Source organism: Anser cygnoides, chromosome 7, assembly GCF_040182565.1.
Source record: "Anser cygnoides isolate HZ-2024a breed goose chromosome 7, Taihu_goose_T2T_genome, whole genome shotgun sequence".
Taxonomy (NCBI): Eukaryota; Metazoa; Chordata; class Aves; order Anseriformes; family Anatidae; genus Anser; species Anser cygnoides.
This window is the reverse complement of record NC_089879.1, coordinates 15,787,183-15,808,350: the sequence shown is the minus strand read 5'-3', so window position 1 is coordinate 15,808,350 and position 21,168 is coordinate 15,787,183. Positions and strand designations below refer to the sequence as shown.

The 21,168-nt window shown below is 35.2% G+C and overlaps 1 protein-coding gene across 6 annotated transcripts in view; it reads right to left on the bottom strand.

Moving 5' to 3' along the window:
* The window catches only part of KNDC1 (kinase non-catalytic C-lobe domain containing 1), a 65,942-nt gene that overhangs the window by 29,797 nt on the left and 14,977 nt on the right, over window positions 1-21,168 (bottom strand). For all 6 annotated transcript variants that reach the window (XR_010832924.1, XR_010832925.1, XR_007161998.2 and 3 more), the window contains exons 4-9: window positions 13,872-14,018; window positions 12,112-12,229; window positions 10,724-11,742; window positions 2,594-2,708; window positions 542-613; window positions 378-439 (exon numbers count right to left, since the gene is read on the bottom strand). Coding sequence is in view for 3 of the 6 variants with exons in the window: in XM_048060554.2 (XP_047916511.2) it covers window positions 378-439; window positions 542-613; window positions 2,594-2,708; window positions 10,724-11,742; window positions 12,112-12,229; window positions 13,872-14,018 (1,533 nt within the window). In the remaining 3 variants the exon portion in view is untranslated. The remainder of the gene's footprint in view (window positions 1-377; window positions 440-541; window positions 614-2,593; window positions 2,709-10,723; window positions 11,743-12,111; window positions 12,230-13,871; window positions 14,019-21,168) is intronic.

The following is a 21,168-nucleotide window of genomic DNA, read 5'->3' as shown; positions in this document are numbered from 1 at the left end:
TCCAGTATTCCAAAGCAGATTCATTGGGGCTTTAGCCTAGACAGTCTAATATATTGATCTTAGCATGACCTCCAGAACATGAAAACATGACTTCAAAGTCTGTCTCAGTATTAACAAATTGAAAATAAGTAAGCCTTATGGAATACTATTGAAGAACAGATTTTGACAGTTACTCAAATAATTTTGGAAGGCAAAATGATTTTTTAGAAGCAACTAGTTTTACGGTAGAACAATATGAGAACAGACAGAAATATGAGAAATACTGAGAAAAATATTATCAGAATCTTTGATGAGCTTTGCTTTCTTCTTTAAGGGGCAGAGGGATACAACTATCCTTTGATAAAATGAACAGCAACCTACATAACCTGCCACATTACCTTCTCAGTATCTACATCTTCTTCTTCAATTTCAGGAGCTAAATAAAATATATCACAAGATTCTAAATGAGAAAAGAAACCAGAAACAAAAGTTAAGATATTTGCTTTATTCTACTCTCCCCCTCAAATGAAATAAAAGCAGAGCACTCAACATATTAGTTTACCTTCAGCTTTTGGTGCAGCAAAGAGGATACTTCCATGGCAGTCAATCAGTACGGTGTCCAAACATAAGACCACTGCAAAACAAGCCACCAAAGTACAAGACATAATAAATATTTGTTCTTGTAAATATTTAACACTAATTAAACATAATTTTTAAAATAATTTGCAATGTCTGTGATTACCCTAAGCTATGACAAAAGGTGCTTTAACAGTAACGTTGGAACAGAAACCAACAAACAGACAGTAGATGCATTTTGTATAGTGGAATTTTATTTTCTTTGTATCTAGCATTGAAAATGAAGTACACAAAAAGAACAAAAGTAAAATAATAATAATAAAAAAGTAATATTACAGCTAGATGTACTCTAGGCTTCTCACAAGGTATCAATAAAAGAAACTTATAATAAGCATTTAAGCTCTCTCCTCTCTTCCTTCTTCATCCACCCCTCCACAACAAAGAACAACAACAACAAATATTGAAACAGTGAAGTTGGGATTAAATGTAAAAAATGCTCAACTAAGATTTTGTTTTTGGTATGCTTAAGTGGCAATACCACCACCACCACCACTGTAAGCAACCTTAAGGATATCGTCAAATAAGCTCTTTTTTTTAAAATAAATAAAAATAGAGTACTAGAACAGTATATTCTTACTTTATATTAATAATCTTAATTATTTGTCCTCTTATTTAATTTATTATTGAATACATTAAAGAAGTCTAAGAATAAAATAAATATTAATTTGTTATTGAATAATGAGTTGAAGACGTCTAAGGGAGAAAAGTAAAAAATCATCCCTTTGCTTTTATAGTACAAAACCACATTAAAATGCCATTAAAACGTTCATTATGCTTAATGTAAATAAAAGCTTGCCTACTACCTTCAACAGTATTTAAGCTGGACCTGAACTATTTGTCTTGAAAAGAAAAGCTTTCCTGAGCTGGAAATTTTAGTAGTTATTTCTGCAGAGGCAGCTCCCTTGAGAATTATTCTTGCTCACTGTCATTACTTCTCAACAGTTAAAGCCTCTGGCCCTGAATCTGCAATACAGTTCATGCAAACCAGATCTCAGCCAAATTCAGTACAACATGACAATTCACACCTGGTTCCTCTAAAACGCTTGTAAGCAACATGTAAGCAATACCCTCTGGTAAGAGGAGAGGAGATAAAGTCTCAGTGGAGACTGCAAGCACCTTTTGTAGAAGGACTGAATTCAAAAATACATGAAGAGGCTAGCTTTGGAGTATGTTTTCCTACCTGTACAATTCCTGTTTAGGATAATGGAAAAAAGGTGCACTCAAGGAATGATTTAGAGGAAACGGCTAAGTAAATAATAATAAATCCATCTCATTCCACATTTTGTATACTTAACTATGACTCATCAGTTACCAATCTTACTCTACCAGCATTAAGACAAAGGATATTTTAACATACAGTTTATACAACATCATCACAATTACACTCAGAACAAGCAGAAATTCCTCTAGCAAAAATATTCTAAATCTGAAAACAGTATTCAACTTCAGGGCAGTTTTATTCGTCAAATATGGAATTTTATGTAAGGTGCCTCACACTTGCTATCTTGTATCATTATGTTTACTTTTACAGGCTATGTAAGACTCTGATCATAATTCAGGTGTTAGTATTTTGAACACTTATGCATTCTGGGTGCATGTAAATATGGTTGCAGAGGCTGACTACACAAATTCAATTAGAATCTAAGCCACTGTACAGTTATTTGAAGCTTTCACAAACATTGGGAACATATTATGAGGCTGAGATAATCTTTCTGCTGCAAAGTATATCAAATACTTATTTTTAAAGGAAATATTGCTTAAAGTGTTCAGAAGTCTCTCTTTAAGGACAATTTCCATTAAATGGAGTAAAGTTCAAAGTCAAAATTTAAAAGGGAAAAGTTAGAAACATTGGCTGTTATTTTTTCAATATACAAAATGAAATAGTCATAAGATATTTTGCATCAACAGAATAAACAAAACATTACTACAGTGAACACAATCAACTAGGCAAATATTTTCAAGTAAAATTTGACTCTACCTGGATAATCTGTGCAAGTGTGCAGAGTACATAAACACTCGTGACACAATGCCCAGAGTTCATAGTCTTTCAGAGGTTTACCATGCGAGGACAACAGGAGTTTTAGGGAGATCCACTGAAAAAAGATGTAGAGAGTTATTCAGAATTATTGCAAAACAAAAACATTTAATGATGCAGTGAAAAAAATGTCCTAAGATACAATGCACATGCTTAAAAAGCATTAAGAAAATGTATATATTTTATGTGAGGGTAGTAAACTAATAATACTTCTTAATGAAATAGTATTACACAGTTAACTGTACAGATGAATCCGAAGTTTCCTAATTGGAAACAAAGTTTAATTCAAGTGAGATTTCAGCAAGAATAGAAGTATTTCAGGAAAATTGAGCTGTTTGGAAGTTCTTTCTTATCATACTAAGGAAAGATTCAATTAGAATGTCAAGGATGACACAATTACAGGGATGTCACCTATGCTTAAAAACATAAAAATCCAAATGATAGCCACTGAGAAGACACAGCCACTTTCAAATCCTGATTTACCCTAATAGTTATATTACAAGCCTTACCTTAAACATTTCATCAACATTTCTTGTTCTTCTGCGAACAATGTTAACAATATCAACAGAATTAACAACAGGTTTATGTGAAGTCAAAACATGTTATTCTTTTCTTAATCACTGGATGTTCAATTTGCAATAGCAGTATTTTTTTCCTTTTTATCACTTTAGCTTTTGATACCTGACAAAGTACAAAGATACCTGACAGATGTGACAAAGATACTGCTTCATAGAAACTGGCTGTTCTTCAGAGAATCCATATTTTACATTTTATGATTTTCTTATTTTTATGAATTTTCATAGAAAAACTTGACATGATAGTACTACACAGATACCTTCCAGATCAAGCTGTGCTAATAGAAGAGATTGTCACTGTCAGTTTCTCTTTATTTCATACAAGATAGACATTATGAACTCTTTTTTTTTTTTTTTTTTTAAAAAAAAACAAAGGAACAGCAATGAACAACTCACTATAGGCAGAAACCTCTGGATTAGGGCAGTTCCACACACTATTTAAAAACAGCACAGCACTCTAAGATAGTAAACTATCTCTAAATATCAACTTCAGGCCATGTGGCAGAAAACAACTACTGACATCAATTCGAGATTGACTCGGGGCGGGGGGGGGGGGGTGGGTGGGACGACAAATAAATGGAGCATAGGAGATGGAGACAAATTAAAACCTCAGATCTGCTGTTGTTTTATGAACACCTATATATCCCCATCACAAAAAATGAACACATTTTGTGTTCACAAAATCCAAATAGACTAAGGATCTGTCTCACACACAACGGTAGTACATCATTATTTTTGAACAAATCATCCTGTGCACCGTAACTTGCTCATCATTTTTTCATGACCCTGGACATGAAACACCCTTCATTAGTCACTATTCAGACTTTATCATAAAACTTGTAATGAACAGACTACTAAATCATCTTTAATCAATAAACACAAATAACTTCCCTGCAATTTATGGGGAAGAGAAAAAGAACCACATTAATTTCTGTAGCTTAAGCTTTGTTGATAATTCAATATTAACCAGAAGGTGTAATACTTTGGCCTTATACTGTTTAAATATTCCTTAGGGGTGAGCCATATTAGCTATTAATTTTTAACAAGATGTGCCATCAAACACACCTTTTTATTTACTCAAGATATTTTATTTTCTGTCTACAAACAAAAATGATTTTGGTGCTTTTATTAGGCCATACTCCATTGAAACATGTTACAAAGATTACTAACTTTGGTATAGACAGATTTGAAGCCAGGTAATCATGTTAAGCTTTACACTCAAATTTTGCTATAACCAGCATCCCAGAATGAAAAATTCTTTCACAAATGGGTTCCTTCATTATACCTAGAAATACCTGTCTAATAAAGAGACATCGGTCGTGCAGCAGCAGGGAAGAAGCTAGATAGTGAAAAGAATAAATTAGTCTAGAAACAATTTGAAATAGATCTTCATGTTGTTAACTGATTACTATCCTAGAGCAGTGCTGTGTTCCCCCTCGAGCATACTGGCTCTCAAATGCCTCAGAAATGTCTTTTCTTGCAGACGCTTTACAATGAAAAAAGGAGCCAAATCTTCAAATTCACCCTGGACAGAAATGGAGGGAAAAGAAAAGAGAAATTCCACACACTATAATATTAAGAATGAACATTTTGGGATTTGGGGATATTTTTGTGGTAAGTATACACCACCATTGCTTTTTTCTCCAAGAGAATACCTTCTTTTGAAGTTTATGTCCCTAGAGGCTCCAAAAGCTGCAGCCGAGAGATGGACTCCCTCCATTCTATATACAAATCACCTCTCACTTCAGGAGGAGGTGATGAATGGCTAGCAAGAGGAAGAAGAAACTCTCACTAAACTGAAGATTGAAGTTACTTGTACAGCAGGAAGCTGAAAGGTATTTCTCATCAGCTTTGGGATATTCAAGCTCTCTAGAGGAAGAAATAAATGATAGAAAGAGCTTTAAGCACAGCAGGAAAGAAGTAATAAACACTAAGAGCAGCAGCAGAAGTTTAGGATAAGAAAGAGGAAAGTATCAAAGATAGATAACAACACAGGGGATGAAAAGGCACCAGAAACTGAAACTCTATTTCAGAAGAAAAAATGATGCAGGAAAAGCAAATCTTAGCAGAAGTGAGAATCGCTGCCATTCACAAGACAGCCAAATTAACCCGAGTCAGAGGAAAAAAAAAAGTTGTAGTCTGATTACAGATTAGTGAATGTCATTTAAATGTATACCCTCATTATTTCTCTCTGACAAGCACCCTAAAGTAAGATTAAATTTCAAGTATTAATATTGCTAGCTAGTAATGTGCTAGTTGTTATCCTATACTTTTATAGAGATGCTGACTGACTGCATTGCTACAGCCTCTTACTGTAATTCATGTCCTTCTCACACCTGCGACCACATGAAAAGGTTATTTTTATTCCTGAAAAAGATACTTAAGAAGGTCATTCTTCTCGTGTCCCTAATTATTCCAAATGCTCACCTTCCCATATGGGAAAGAAAGAACCTTGGAGGACGTCATCTGAAGAGACCTGCTGAGGACTTTTCCTTCTACCATTTTGTGGAAGTCATCCAATATAGTCAATGCACATGATAATATGTTTCATCACACATTTACGTTTGTGACGAAAAAACACATGCAGTTATTAAAATATTTTCCTAATGAAAAACAGTATGAACCTCAGCCTACGACTGAGACAATTTTATTTAAGTACCAAAACAGTTATTTAACTTAATGTACATTTAAGTTCTGCTGAACATGCCTATGCTTTGGTAAACATTTAATTGGAAATCTCCCTTACTTAGGCATGCCTTAGTTTTGTTTTTACATGCAAGTGATTGGTTAATGGCTATTACTGTTTCCTACAACTCAAAAAAGCCCCAAGAAAAAATTTGGAGTGCCAAAAAAATATATATGTATATATATATTTTAATTATTATTTTTTAGTTAGCATGCGGCATGCTTTGTTTCTCAACTATCTAGCCAGACTTTATAGCAAAGCAAGTTCAAGACAACTGTTCAGCATCTGTAAGACCTCAAGTACACTTCACTTAAAGCATTAACACTGCTTTAATGCTGATTAAAGCTTCTGTTCTATATTATCACCATTAATATTGCACCAAAGAGCAAACATGGAACAATAGAATCAGACTGGTTTGGTCTGGGTTAGAAGAGACCTTAAAGATCATCAAGTTCCAACCCCCCTGCCATGGGCAGGGACACTTCCCACTAACATTATAAAATGTGAAAAAATTCAGGATGAGGCAAGGGATTATAATATACCTTTCATAGCAAAATCTATATACCCATTTTTAAAGTAAGAAAAAGCTTTTCACAGCACAGAATTTTTGACAGTAAGTATGAAAAAGTTACATGACTTATTATTGCCTATAATTACATATTGATGACATTTACTTTACGCCAAAAAGACTGAAGTTTAAACTTCACTTGTTGTGAAAGTGATTTTTTTTCCCTGTGTTGTAAGGACCATTTATCAGGTCTACTATTTCATTGTTGGCACCAAAACTGCACAACCAAACTCTTAGTAAAGTATTCAAACTATTCCAACATAGTATGTTTCATGAACATAATGCCAACATATTTTAAGCAGTTAAAGCAAATAAAGTTTTATTCTTTACTTAATAAGTACTATCTAGGAATAGATAGGTTTATCTTTCTTTCAAGTGTTATTTCCCCAGTGTTTAAGTGTCATTCTCTAGCTACATGGATTTTGACTTCTCTCGTGCTTGACAGGGCATGAATGACCAACAGAAAACAAATGTATATATGCCAGGTTCCTGTTAACCCTTCCCATATGAAGGCCATAGCATTTGAATTGCAGAGAAACATTTAGAAGCATTAGAGATGATACACACCTGATTGGAATGAAATTGGTTAGAGAAAAAAGAGATCCCCACTCATACTTGAAGTGAAAAATATTTATTTATGGCATGCAAAACTATAAAAATCTCTGAGAAAACCCTCACAAGATACATTGCAGAAGCCAGACAAAAGCAAGCAAGTATTTTTAGTAATGCCTACTAGCAGTAAAGCACAGAACATTAAGAAGCAGTGTTGGGATATTAGAAAAATATTGTCTTCCGGAGAAGTATTATTGACAGGTAAGAAAAAAAACTGTCTGTTCTCCAGAGTAGACAAGGTTGATCTTCAACCAGATGGGACTGATGTTGCATTTTCAAGAACAAGAAATATTTAAAGAGATGCTAGAAATACTATTCTAAAATTCCTGTTTTACCATAATCATACTTATCTGTTACAGGAAACTAGTGAAAGAGCAGCTCTGTAAATCTTTTCAATAGTATCTTATCCATTTAGGCCAGAGAAGATCAAAATTACATTATCAGGGTTTCACACTTTTTGTGCCTTTGCAGTAAGTGAACAAACCCTCAGACTCAAGTTTTAGTTTTTTAGAAAGTTCAAATTTTTTTAATTTTATTTATTTATTTATTTATTTTAGGTATTCTGTACATTCTGGCAATGAGAAATGAAAGAGAACTTGAAAGTATACAGAAAAATCAGGTGCTACTCCTTCATATAAGGAATAGCACAGCAGATTTTATTTTTGCAGTTGTCAGAAGGAAATATAGAGGCAGAAGTTTCAGAAGCCTGAGGAAAAAATGTCTTCCAAAAGACAAAAAAAAACTGAAAACATTAAAAACAAACAAGCAAACAAAAAAAAAAACCACAGAACCAACCAAAGCAAAATAACCCAGAGCCTTCTCTATGAGAACTTATAATAGAATCCTCCATAAAGTTCAATAGCTACTGAAAATAAATGACCCTCCCTCAGTATCTCCTTCAGAAAACAAACAAAGATTGCTGTGCTAGAAGCTCAGGTTTTCACGGAACAGACAGCAATTTCATGATCATTTTGTTTGGTAAGAAATCTAGGTATTGCTCACAAATGTTGATGCCATCTAAATGGTGTTTTTCTTCCTACAGCAGTTAAAGAAAAACCTCTTTGATTACTTAAGAGCAACACAGGACTTTTAACAAATGATAATGAGTGGTAGAACCTGAACATCTGCTAGAATCAATTACAAAAAAAAGAAAAGCACAAGTCTATAAAACCTTTCTTTTACTGAAAACACAGCTAATAAATCTCTAGTTTCTTCGACAACTGCCACTCTACTGTCTTCATTTTTGATCATATGTTAATACACTGCTTATTTGGTAACTGGAATAACGATTACCTTTTCTAATTTATTGTGACTGTCCCGTGAGTTTGGTGGGAGCTGGATAACCCCACTTCTATTAAGGGCCTACATATTTGGAAGAATGAAGCTCTGTTAAGGCTGAAAGAAAATTTTATTTTAAACTAAAGACAAAATGTTTGAATTTCAGAAAAAGGGCAGACTAACCTGAAAACATGTTTTGGCTAATTTTGGTGTGTACCAGTCTGAAATCCTGCTGCAGGAAAAGCAAATAGGACATTTGTTACAGCTTTTAAATTCTGCAAGAAGTCTGGGAAACCTTAATTTTGAGGAAGACTATTTTCTTGAAAGTATCTTAATGTACCTAGACTTAAATTGTTGTTTTGGTAATCCTCTCAGGACAGAATATGCACCTTTTTTCAACAGATTCCTCCCTCCCCCATGCCCCAAAAAACCCCATGACCTTTATCAGTGCAGTCAATTTATGTTCTTAAGAGACTGCAGCTTATGCATCACACCTCTCTATTTAACAAAGGCTGAAGTTAGACTACTACCACCTCATGGCAAGAGCCTGAAGCAGTGGTCTGATAACCAGAATTATCTTAACAACCCTCTCCATGACAAATAACACTAATGCAGTTCAGCATAAAAATATAAAAAACCCTTTCAGAAAAGGAGACTTGCACATAAGATGAAAGAATGCAGACATAGTTGTTTCTGTTACTTGAATACTAAGACAACTAGATTTCTATATACGAACAGGTTTTCTCACAAGAAGCCACTGACTGAAATTGCTATGATCCTTGTTAGAAATACAAGAACATCTGCAAAATAAAGCAGGTTCATGTAAAGCCAGAGAAACAAATGACATAGCAAAAGCAGAAGAATTTGGAATGATTATAGATCTGGTTATTCTTTTCTACTTCCTTCTGAATATATGAAGTTACCCAGACCTGGAAAGGAAGAAAAAAAAAAAGATGCATCTGCAACAAATGGATTCTTTTCCTAGAGTCTGAAGAAAAACCTGCAGGATTTAATAACTAATAAACGACTCACATGTATACAATGAGTAAGTCCCTCAGAGAGCAAAACCATGCCATGTGGTACTTATCTATATTCACTATCTTCCTGCGTTGATAATTTAATAAGTATACAGTTATTGAAGGAATAAAACAGATGACAGAAAAAAGGCAGAACAATCTTCAATGTTACTTTTCTTTGCTGTGTTTTAAAGCTATGATGAACTAAAGGCTGTTTACACAGTTGGATGGTCCTATGTTACTGATTCAGTTGAGGTGTTCCCATGAAAAGAGGGATTGATATGGACTGAAATCAACCCTAGATGCCAGATGCATGGGACAGCTTGAAGGCTGCCTATTAGGCATGAGGAACAGGGCTGAGTTGTCAGTAGAAAACAGAAGAAAAAAATACTCTTCACCTAAGTGTAATTTCTGGAAATTAAATGGGTGAAATTTGTGCTGCTCATTTCTTCCAAGTCACAGCATGGCTGGAGAAGCATCAGCCATTTCAGCAACTATGTCACAGGGGTTGTTTACAGCTCTTTGAGTGTGGCACAAGAGAAAACCATCAAGTCAGAGACCAAACTTGTCCACCCTGAGAATCTGTAATTTGAACAGAGAAGAGACCATACTACACTATCACCAAAGTCTAGTCAACTAGTATCAGCTTTCCCTCTTATTTGGCTATGTATATAGGGATGAAATGCTTGAGACAACATATCCATCATATTGTGCACATATTTGAATTCTGTCATGAAATATACATAACACACAAAGGCAGTCATTTAAGAGCACAGAACAGATACAATATATGTACAATTTTCAAAAGCCTAAATGCACACGTAGATTAAAAACGTGGAATCTTCCCCTCCTGAAGCAGATGAGATATTGCCATTGATTACAGTGAGGTCAGGTATACAGCCAGGAACTCTGAAATTTTTGTAAGCACCTGGGATGCCTACTGCAAGATAGTGAACTTTATGCATTGACAGTAACATAAAAGGATTAAAAATCTACATATGCTTGGGTAATGTTTTCTGACATATGTAATTAGGTATTAATTACGCTACTCTGACACACTAGCAAGCATGTTCCAATACCATTTGCATAAAAAGATTAAACTGCAGTTTGATTTTTCAATAGCATAAATTTCACTGTAGCACTTTACTTTTAAAGAGGAAAAAAAGCATCATCATGTTTACAATGTTAACTCTTAAAGTGTGTAGACCAGCAAAATTTGATTTTCCAGGATGCTGAAGAGGGAAGGGGGAGCAGAAAGCGAACACACAGTATTTAAGTCATTTCATCTCCACATAAATGACTACAGCAACTATACAATGAAGACTTTATTTTTACTACCTGCTCATTACTTTTGATTTCTGACCCTCTGCCTTGATAAAGATTATCTTCATTATTGTTTGCGCTCATTGTACCGCTGCTTAATTCTGGAGACCTAATTAGGTTTGATCCATATCTGTTCCCACTGGGTTTTGTTGTCAACACTGAGGTCATCTTGTTGAAGTGTGATAAAGAATTTTCATTTGACCCTTGAAAAGTTTCAGTACAGTCTTCCAATGCCATGTAATTGTCTAGCATTTTTGCTCCAGCAATTGATTGATTTGGACTTTTTAGCATACCAGTTGTAATGGGCATTTCAGAGGTAGTATCAGAACAGTCTTCTTTGTGATCAGATGAAATAAAACCTATCTTTTTACCTTTAATAAGTGACACGTGTTCTTCTAGATTCATGCCAGACACCTGCGTACACACACAAGGAGCTTCTAAATGAAGATCAGTAACCTGGTGATTCTTTGGTTCTGTTATGTGCGGACTACTAATAGCAAGTGAATTAAGATTTCCCTTTGAAAAAGAAATTTCATTATTATTGTCTAGAGGTAGTGACTCATGTGTAAGCAAGTGATTTTTCCTAGCTAGAGTTCCACTGTTGGTTACAGATGTAAAAAAATGATTTGTTTCTGTAGGTTCAAGTGGTAGCTTTGGAAAGGTTTTAATTTTTCTCAAAGAACCTTTCTTAAAAATGCCATCTCTCTCCAGGTCAATAACACATGATTTTATATCCAAAGCAACACTAGCAAAGCTGTCAGTATATACTGCATGTTTGTCCTCTTCTTTGCTCTTTTTAGCTTGAGTTGCAAGTTGAGAATGTTGAGTTTTCTCATTATCCAGATCAATTTGCACTTCCTTTAAACCACTGTCTCTGCCAGTCACCATAGTAACTACAGAAGAGTCCTTATGACAGGTAGCTGTCACATCTTCCACTGCAGATGAATCACCTATATTGTTTTTCTCGTTTGAGTATAATTTAGATCCCAAACTTCTCTGACACACTCTTCCCTTCCACATGTTATCACAGGCATCTAGATGCAAAAACAGATGCTTATATTAAATGTGTATTTAAACCTTCTAATCTTTCCTAGTAAATGTATTGTTTTTTCAGCTACTACTGTTAAGTACATTCAGTTACAAAAATTACATTTATTCTAAAAAAATCATTATTTCTGGACACATCACTAGAGAACATTCTATACAGAGTCAAAATGAAATAAAATGTTTATTCAAAATACATTATGTTCATTAAGAGTTGCGCATTTCCTGCCCCCACCCCCAATCCGTAAATATTTAACAACTTTTTGATATCCAGAAAGGAACCTGTAACAGGAAAGGTATACACAGTATTTTCAGATGTCACAGTCTAAAATTCTAGACTAAGTACATTTTAAGTTTACCTTGAGAAGCACCAAATGATTCAATTGAAAGAACCCTTCTTCCAACAGCAGACAGGCTTCGACAAATATTACTTGATGAAGCAGTCTTCAGTTTTTCTTCACATAATGACAAAATACTCTAGAGAAAATTAGTGTTAAATACTTATTTAATAATGAATAGATATGTGAATTTTGAGTAAAGTGAATCATGTTAACTCGCACAGTACATCTGAAATTATAAGATGCTACACTGGAGGTCTTTCTTGCACAGTTCATTATACTGTACATTTCTATTATGCAGTTGAATTCATTTATCATTTTAACCATGGGCTATCATGAAATTATTTAATACAGTTCAAGTTCTAGCCTACAGTTAGAACACACTGAGAACAACTGATAAAAATTAATCATCTTAAATGTCATATTTCACGAATAATATATTGCAAACATAAAAAGCTAGTATGGATTATTTTTAAGCAGCTAATGGTTCACTTGAGTTGAGCAGTATGATAAATATTTTTAATCACCAAAAATACATTAAAAGTAAGTCCTGACTCTTTTAAAAATTACTGAGAAACAAATATCTAGAAAGCATTACTCTGTTAGCAAAAGCAGTCATTATCAGATCACAAGAAGAAACAGCATTACATTAGGATCTCTAATCTGTAGCTTGGCATCATTTAATGACAAACACTGATATCAGTCACAGTCTACAGACATTTACATACATTTAACAGCTTGTCACTATGGGCAGGAAGTAGAAGAGAACTCTTTCTAAATGCATCATACTTTGTCCTCATCAGCTATAACCAATGATGAGACCTTATACAGCTCTAAGGAGCTGGTCTTAATTCCCCATTAATCTGCTTCACTGCTCTTCTGCTGTTGTAAGTGGAAGAAGAAAAATAACTGTTGGTTCACAGATCAGACTGAGGAAGGACAGGAAAAAGTGAGACAGGTATCCAGCCATGCTAGAGCCTAGTGAAATGCCTAGAAAACTCTATGGGTCAGCCCTTAAAATAGCTCCCACCACTCCATCTGCCCAAGAAAGAGTCCAGTGGAAAAGGAAGGTAAAAAGAACAGATAACTGCAAAGCAACCTTTACATATACCCTAGGCCGGCCTTGACCCACTCCATTTTTGGTTAGTGTGAGTAGTCAGCAATAGCTTTCAGGGATTACAGACCAATTGCTACACAATCATAGCTTTCCCGACAATGATAAAAAAAAGTACACGAATAGAAATACAGCAGGCTACATGTTAGGAATGGTCTCCTGTCTGGGCAGCCCTCAACCAGGGAGTGAGGTATTATTTGCTTTACAGAAACGAACTTTTTCATCCTTCTATTGCAGCACTCCTTCTTGCAAAGTATTCACTAGGGGTGCTATACCATTTAAAATATACACTACCATCTCAGAAGGAAAATAATACAATACTATTCTGAAGTAGAAGAACTGAAGCCAAGAAAAGTGACATTTGAACAGTTGTTATACTCCGTAAATTAAAAATTAAGTGGGAAGAAACAGATAATGAAAAAATTTAGATCCACAAGTGCTCCACCCAGTCTTCTTAAAAATGGAAACACCATAATCCATTTACATCTGATATTGAAGTTGTATTTCCACTAGATTAGCAAGAGAAAAGAGATTCTGCTGAGTATGGGAAAATTTCAGCTTTGCTGTAAAATCAGAGCATATTATATATAAATATCTCTATCAACAACTACATATGTACAAGCTTTTTTTTTTTTTTAAAATGGAAAGCTATGGAAGGCTGTTTTACCTCAATATCTGGCCTATTTTCAGGATTCTCTTCTTGCATTTGTTCCAGTAGAGTATGCAGATCTTGCCCAAATTCAGATTCCATCTCAGGTTCTACTATATATTCAATTGCTGCTTTCAATGTTGCACCCAGAGAATAGATGTGTGCCTGCATTAAGTTTAAAAAAAGACATTGAATATGTTACTAATTATCTCTCCAAAAGAGCTCTGAGAATACAAGGGGTACAGCTTACATTGCTTTCATTTTTAACTTACCAGGTAACAGTTTACTGGAAAGGTAGTTTAGTTTAAAGGATCAAGAGGAACAAAACAGGGTTTCAGTTCTGCTTTGGAGAATATGCTCATTATCAACAAAAAATAATACTGTGGTCCAGCTAGAACCTTTATTCTTCCTCACCAGGAACCAGTATTAAAATTGTTCATCAGCTACATTCAAATATAAAATCAATCTCTCTGTGTGCCTGTCTGTAAGTAGTATTTAAGTTCGAAGCATGTTGGGAGACTGAAGTGGCATTTCTGTTAACAGGAAAAATGTTTGACAAAGATCTTCATATATAACAGTATTTTAAAAGTGCCATCAAGCATAAAGAAACAAGCAGAAATAATACAGCATATTATTTAACAAATTTTAAGAAATACTCTGACATTTTCAGGGCTAAACAAAAGTTAAAGCAGATTGATGAGGGAGTTGTCCAAATGTCTCTTGAACAGACAGGCATGGGAGATCAACCGTCTCACAAGGAAGCCTGTTCCAGCATTTGATCATGCTCACAGTAAAGAGATTTTCCTAACGTTCAGTCTGATCCTTTCCTGGTGCAGCTTTGTGCCATTCCCATGTGTCCCATCATCAGCTCCCAGGCAGCAGAAACCAGCACCTCCTTCTGCTCTTCCCCTCCTCAGGAAGTTATAGAGAGCAGCAAAGTCACCTCTGAGCCTTCTTTTCTCCAGACTAGACAACCCAAGTGTCCTCAGCCTGTCCTTGTAGGACATGTCTTCCAGCTTTGTTACCTTCCTCTGGATGCTTTCAAGTACCTGAACATCCTTTTTTATATTGCGCACGATACTGCACACAATAACCTAGGTGAGGTTGCACCAACACTAAATACAGCAGGAGAATCACCTCGTTTGACCAGCTGGGCTATATTGTGCTTAATGCATCCTAAAATGTCGTTTGCCTTCTTGGCTGCCAGGGCACACTGCTGACTCATGTTGAGCCTGCTGTCAACCAGCACCCCCAGATCTCTTTCTGCTGAGCTGCTCTCTACCACCTTGCCTTCCAGACCTGTGTCCAGAAATTCACATATCAGATGTGTTATAAAAAGAACAGAGGAACAGATATGTTATGTTGTTTCAACATATGGCATTATTCACGTAAAAGTAGCATCAAGTTTTACTTTTATTAAGGTATTCATGACTTAAAGAAGTTTTCCAACTTAAAAGTTAAGCCTCGTATCTAAAGTGAAACAATGAGAAAATGAGTTTGTGATCATCCACTAGGTGGGGTGTTCCACAAGTTTATGCATCAAATCTGCTGCTTCCACTTACCACACTGTTTAAGAAGAAAATTTTGCTTTCTGGGAAAGGAGAGAAAGATGATAAATGCAATAAATAAAGCAAATCCACAAGAAGAAAATATCTAATGCTTGCTAGAAGTGACTGTTCTCAGCAAAAAGAAAAATAAATAAATCTCACAGTCTAAATATTTTTAGTGTGTTAAGAAATGTTGAAAATGAATACAAAAGGGCCAGCAAACAACTTCCCTTCTCCTGGAAGACAACAAAAGTAAGCACTATACTAGAACTGACGAATTTTATTTATTCAAGAGTGGTGTCGTGCCACTTAACACTCCCATGCCTGCCAAGTGAAGGTTTCTTCCTTAGTTGAGAGGGTGGTGGAGCAGGGGAAAAGTCTTCAACCCTGCTAAGGAGAATTGTTTACGAATTATAGAAACTGTTATGTTATGGGGTAAGAAAACTACATTTCCAGAAGCCGATAATTAAAATGCATTTCGAGAAGAATCCAAAAGGAAGACAGACAAACAAAACACCAACCACACACCTCTCTTCACAATTCCTAAAGAGACTTTCAAGATAAAAGACTATATCTGACTTGTAACAGAAGATACCTGGGCCATACTGGCAAGACTGCATTACTCTATCAACTTGAAAAAGAGTGTGAAGAAAAGGAAGAATTTATATTAGAAAATCAGATCTCCAGATCTGGTTGTAGGAATACACTTACACTTAGCTCAAAGTAACAAAAATATATAAAATCATCACCGTATGCATTAATGGGAAAGTCATTGTGGAAATAATGTACACTTAAAGCAAAATGGCAACAGAAACAAGAGTCACAGATATGATTTGAGGTCCTGAAAATCTTCTTCTCAGCAACAGGCTAAGGGAGCTAATATATTGGAAAAGATCTGATGGTGATAATCATACATGTGGCTTCATATAGTTTGAATAGTAAGTGTATTCTAATACTAGAGTGTTTTCTAAGACACAAAGGTGTAGCAAGACTCAAAAGTAATAAAACAAAAAACAGATAAAAATTCAAAAGGGTAAGGATGCTACATATATAAAATTTTCAGGCTAAGGGTGAGGACATCTGCCATCATGTTAGAATTTTATATTATGAGTGAACTACATTCAAAAAGGCTTCTGTCAATTCCAATCAAAAGTTATTTAGCTTGCTACACGCTATTTTATGACCACTACAGGAAGTGAACTCAGAGAATAATAATGATCCATTCTCATTTTAAAAATGTGCAAATCAAAAGATCACGAGAGGAAGCAAAAGCTCCAAGCCTACACACAGAGTGTGACAGAGACACTGTTGTATTACTGCTTGGCAGGACTCAAGAGCTAAGCTTCTATAGGAACTCAGACTTGCAGACAAACAATGCAGAAAAAAAGCTGACAAAAGAGCTTTAGAATAGCAACTGCACGAGCATTTAGGGTATTGCAATTATGAATAATGTCCATTTACATTTTGTACTGAAATTTCACTGAATTCAGAAATTTAGGTCGTCAACAGAGAAAGAAAAACCATAATAGAATTAATACTTGCTGTAAAATATTTTTGACTAAATGATAAGCTACAGGAAAATAATAAAAAATTCTTGGCTTTGACATTGATATATGACCCTTACTTTACCTTGCACCATTTTTTTTTTCCATTTTATTGAGATTGCTGTCACAGTTCAAATCATTTAAGGGTTCCATAAGTGAAAGCTTCAGTGTTGTTATAAATCTCAAAGTCTTACAAACAAATTCAAGCTAATGCTTAACAAAATTACTACTAAGAGAAAGCATTTCATATTTACTTATGTCTTTTTCAATATGCCAACTCACTCTAAAACATGTTTTATGCAAAAGGAAGTCAGACAGTAATATTCCTCAGCAACAAAATGAAAGGGAAATGGGCCTATTATCTTTTTAATACTTTTCTTCATTACAAAACTCTTTTCTGCATAAACTGTAATTACTGGAAGGTGCAGTATTTAATATTAGCATTTTGTTCGTTTAGCACTTTGGATGTGCAGATAATTAGTCTGCAGAATGTCTTAGAAGTGCTAAACCAGTATACTACTCACAAAACATACACTCTATCTTGAACTGGCAGCAAATGCTGCAAAAATAATATTTTAAACCAATGTTATACTTGCAATTTATCCCTTTTAACTGTAGTTGCTACCTAGTCTTACCTGAAAAAGTTCTTCTCCAAAAGATTTCAGAAAACAGGACAACAAAATGCAATTACAGGCCAGATTCTTCTCAAACTGCTCACCAACTGAGAGTAGTATTTATTCCATGTCTCAAATTGCCTTTTTATTGACCTAACAACTAACTAAACACTTTCATGTTTTAATATGTTCTTAAGCAAATGTCAGGTAATCAGTTTATGTTGCAAAAACACAAATAAGACTTTGCTGATGCAATCATCTAAAAAACAATGCTACAACTTGAGGAGAAGTGATCCAATCAAAATCTAAATGCACTTATCACATACTATGACTGAATTTATTTATTAGTATTTTTACTACATTTTACTATGCTTTTATTTCTTGTGATCTCTAGTTATGTCATTCAGTTTGAACTGAGGAAACCTTATTTAGTACATCACTCTAATCTCACTGTTTTGTAGTTGAGGGCTTCTTTTCTGTTATGGTTCAGGAAAAGACATTTCCTCCATAAATTTGTCTAAACTTTATCCACACATAAGAATTTTGCACTCTGGTTTTACTGTGAAAATTTCTGAAAATACAAAGAAGTAATTCCTCATGTTTATTTTTAAATCTACCTATGTTCATCTCATTGTTGCCACTCACTTTTTCATTTATGAGGGCTGGCAAATAATCTGTCTGCTGCGGTGGAAGACTTCACAGATTTCTAGCATAAAACTCTCCCTCAGGGAATCCCTTCCAGGCTTAAGAATATTACTGTAAGTAATTACTTCTTTTATGAATGCTGTTTTACCATCTGGTCTTAGAAATTTATTTTACTGCTAGTTTCATCAATATGGTCAATAGTCTATTCAGCTGAAACTGTGATTTAAGCAAAAGTTTTGATAGTTCACTATGAAGAAGAATTGCAGTTAGAACCTTTCTTTGAATCATTCTTTTACACCTTTGTCCATCTGCTGACTTACAGACTCTGTGCAGCATTCCTGTGTTTAATAGTGTTTTTTTTAAAAAAGATGTCTGTTCAGTTTTATTTTTTGTCCCACCTTGTTCCATTTCCTTCTCCTTCAACTTAACAGAGTTTACAGTTCTTGCTAATTTATTTTTTTAGGACTTTGATTAAGGATTTTTAAAGCATACCTTTTGACTTGCTTCTAATCACCTCCTTAGGTTGCCATATACAAGCCACTTTTCAGGTCTTTTGAGGTCTTCTTTGATAGGAGGTATTTTTTTATTTTTTTTAAAAAGCATAATAGATTTTTAAAAGGATAATGTAAGCTTTAAAAAGCTTACAGTAGTCTCCATGTTACCTGCAAGCATGTTATTTTAACAGCTGTTTTGGTTTTCTATATGGCTGTATAAAACAGGCGGCTGTTGTCCACAGACTAAGCTTCCAGTATCTATAGCAGTGATGGGTTTGAAAAATAATACTGTCATCCAGAGCTACACTCAGAGAAAATATAAACTTTCCAACTGGACCTCAACAAAGTTTCAAGAGGCTGCTACTCTACCTACTGTAGTGAAGACTGAGATATATCTTGAGCTACTGTCAGTGACTGTTGTAAACATCCATTTCACTTTAAGAAGTCACACAAAGATGAACAAACACAGTAGCTGACAAATTTTAAACCAGGCTACATTCACGAAATTACTCTTGTATTTGCAGGGTGATGATGCAAATTAAGAACATGTTTCTTATGCTTCCATCCCATCAGGGGCGACCTTATCGCTCTCTACAGTTACCTTAAAGGAGGCTGTAAAGAGGTGGGGGTTGGTCTGTTCTCCCACGTGCCTGGTGACAGGACGAGGGGGAATGGGCGAAAGTTGCAACAGGGGAGTTTTAGGTTGGATGTTAGGAAGTACTTCTTTACCGAAAGGGTTATTAAGCATTGGAACGGGCTGCCCAGGGAGGTGGTGGAGTCACCATCCCTGGAGGTCTTTAAAAGACGTTTAGATGTAGAGCTTAGCGATATGGTTTAGTGGAGTACTTAGTGTTAGGTCGGAGGTTGGACTCGATGATCTTGAGGTCTCTTCCAACCTAGAAATCTGTGATACTGTGATACATCCCAGCTTCAGCCTCCTTTAATCACAAAGGCCAGCACCCTAACCCGGATGAATAGCACTTCAATTGGCTACTTTCCTGCAGGACTGCGGAAGCGTAATAATGACACGCAAGAAAAAGCATTACAGTAAAACTCTGGAGACCTGAGAGGTTATATAGCAAAAGCTACAGACATTTATCTTCAAAGCTTCTTAAACAATGAGATTTCTTAAACTCCTTTTGAAATTCTGAGTTTCACATATCACAGTTCTCCTTATGATTTATCAGCCATTAACCTCTCTACTTTTAAGTTACCTGCCATAGGTAATTCATTCGTCATTTTACTAAACTAACACAATTTATTCCCTGTAGGCATAAAAACAAGAAAACCTGGGAAACTGTTATATGCATGCTGAGCAAACTACTTCCATCTTCTCTCAACTGCAAAAGTACAAGATTTATTTTCATTGTATGGCAATGTCATTTGTAGTTATTGAAGTTTTGTTTAAACAATTATATTCCTTTTTATCTTAAACTTAAGAGAAACTGCTTACTGGTAAAATCTGTCACTGAGCTGAGTGATCCATTCACACAATGCCCTATCGCGGTATGCTTATTCCACATTTTGGAGCTAAATAACTGAAGGAGAATACCTCCTGTTAAGAGCACTACAAGCCAATAAACTTGAACAATTGCCCAGTTCCCCTATCACGCCATGAACTGACACCAGGATTCTGACACAAAGTAGTTGTTACTGTACAGTAACCAGTTTGTTGTTCTTTGAAGTAATAATCTGAATAGATTCTTTCTAATTTTCTAGGAGGAATAAAGATCTTTGATGAACTGCAGATGCAAAGAACTGTCCAAACACTTCTGAACTTACCCTACCACATAATATCTTGGGAGAAAACATTCAAAGAACATCACTGCCTCTGACCTCAGACCTTGTTTATTCCCTTAAAACAAGGATTTTCACACAACAGTTGTAGGTGACAGAAGTGGCAAATGAGTAGGTAGCACTCATAGTATGTCAGGAAAGTAAACAGAGGAGGATACACAGGGAGTGTTTTTTTTTTTTTTTTGAAGTTTCGTAGGGGAATGTTTTCTGCAGAATTAAACCTTGCTCTTTCTTGTCTATTAGACAAGATGTATAGAACTGCTGTATAACATGATATGACTTGAACTGTATAGCCTGCACACACACAAAGAAATTTACATTGGAAGTGTAACATGTATACTACACTCACAGGCTTCCTCTTCCAAAATGACAAACTGATTAAATCAGCATCCCTAAGTGAAGTGGCAACATATGTTGCCTAATGACAACATACAGTAGTTGAGAGAAAGGAGCACCTGACCTTAGTAACTTGGTGAAAGGACTCAGATGTTCAAGAATCCTGAAGCAAATATATACTAACAGGTTTAAACAAAACTTGCTCCAGTAGTCACCTGAGAAAGTCTAAGTCACTCACAATGCACTTCCCAGGAGATAAGATCCGTAACTTTAACTGTATGTTCTCAGTTGCTCTTTGAAACGCAGTAATTAAGGAAAATGATGTGTAGGTGGAAACC